Raw genomic sequence first — 1,238 nt, 5'->3', positions numbered from 1 at the left:
AATGGATTGGACACACAAAAGGCAATTTTGGCATCACAGCCCAATACAATCAACTAGAGATTGGTCTGATTACATCTTAAGCATTAATTGTGTATTACACTGGTCTGATATGTGATCCAAATTGATCTATAAACATTTCTATTGACAGCCTGATTATGTAATAAGAAACCTACATTGCTCTGGAGGGGTAACAAGCCTATGCTACAGCGGCCATTCTCCTATATGGAGCTTTAGGAGAAGTCTTTTGGTTGGATAGAATACCTTGGGCCATAACAAATATTAAACACCCTCGGCATAGATATGGCCATATGGAGCTGGAAAAGTACCAATTTCACTCATGTAAATATAACTGCTTGGTCTTAGCTGCTGCAGGTAGAGTACAAAAGAAAATGAACAATGAGATTATAGCTATATATAAAGAAGAGTTATTACTACTATAGTGCTTCATGGTCCAAACGCTGATCCCTTTTATTCAAGGCAAGCCCCGTCAGTGAACCATTTGGGCCAGGTCACTTGAGGATGCAAGCAAAGATAACGCCGGGTCGGGGGCTAATAACTCGTGTAAAGCGAAACTCAAATCAATTTTGTTTTCTGAACAAAGGTTACTCAAACTCGAATAAGAATGCAAATGGGATTATAACAGTAAAGCTCAAATTTCATTGAGAAGGTGAAAATAAGAGGGTAGAATCACAAATCCTTCATAATCAATACAAGTCTACAAAAACTAAACAACCCTTCCAAGCAAACAAGAATTGAAACTATGCCCTTTCACCCCGAATCCTCCTGGCCAACTGAATATCCTTAGGCATAATAGTAACCCTCTTAGCATGAATGGCACATAAATTAGTGTCCTCAAAAAGCCCAACCAGGTAAGCCTCGGCAGCCTCTTGGAGTGCCGCCACAGCTGAGCTCTGGAATCTCAGATCAGTCTTAAAGTCCTGCGCAATTTCACGGACCAACCTCTGGAAGGGCAGTTTGCGGATGAGAAGCTCAGTAGATTTCTGGTACTTGCGAATTTCACGGAGAGCGACTGTCCCGGGGCGGAAGCGGTGAGGCTTCTTGACTCCACCAGTAGCAGGGGCTGATTTGCGGGCTGCCTTGGTAGCTAGCTGCTTCCGTGGTGCCTTACCGCCGGTGGATTTGCGAGCGGTTTGCTTGGTACGAGCCATGTATGATCAAGAATGAGTTATTATTCAGCAGAAATTGAAATGAAAAGATGAATTATCAGGTTGAGATTT

The 1,238-nt window shown here is 42.6% G+C and overlaps 1 protein-coding gene across 1 annotated transcript; it reads right to left on the bottom strand.

Annotated features, from left to right (window-relative positions):
* Positions 1-615: 615 nt before the first annotated feature.
* Positions 616-1,231, bottom strand: LOC111381491 (histone H3.2). The gene has a single exon (XM_023005276.1). The coding sequence runs from the start codon at positions 1,167-1,169 to the stop codon at positions 759-761; it is 411 nt and encodes a 136-aa protein (XP_022861044.1). The 5' UTR covers positions 1,170-1,231; the 3' UTR covers positions 616-758.
* Positions 1,232-1,238: the final 7 nt, after the last annotated feature.

This window comes from Olea europaea, unplaced genomic scaffold, assembly GCF_002742605.1.
Source record: "Olea europaea var. sylvestris unplaced genomic scaffold, O_europaea_v1 scaffold2312, whole genome shotgun sequence".
NCBI lineage: Eukaryota > Viridiplantae > Streptophyta > Magnoliopsida > Lamiales > Oleaceae > Olea > Olea europaea.
This window is presented reverse-complemented; position numbering and strand designations above follow the sequence as displayed.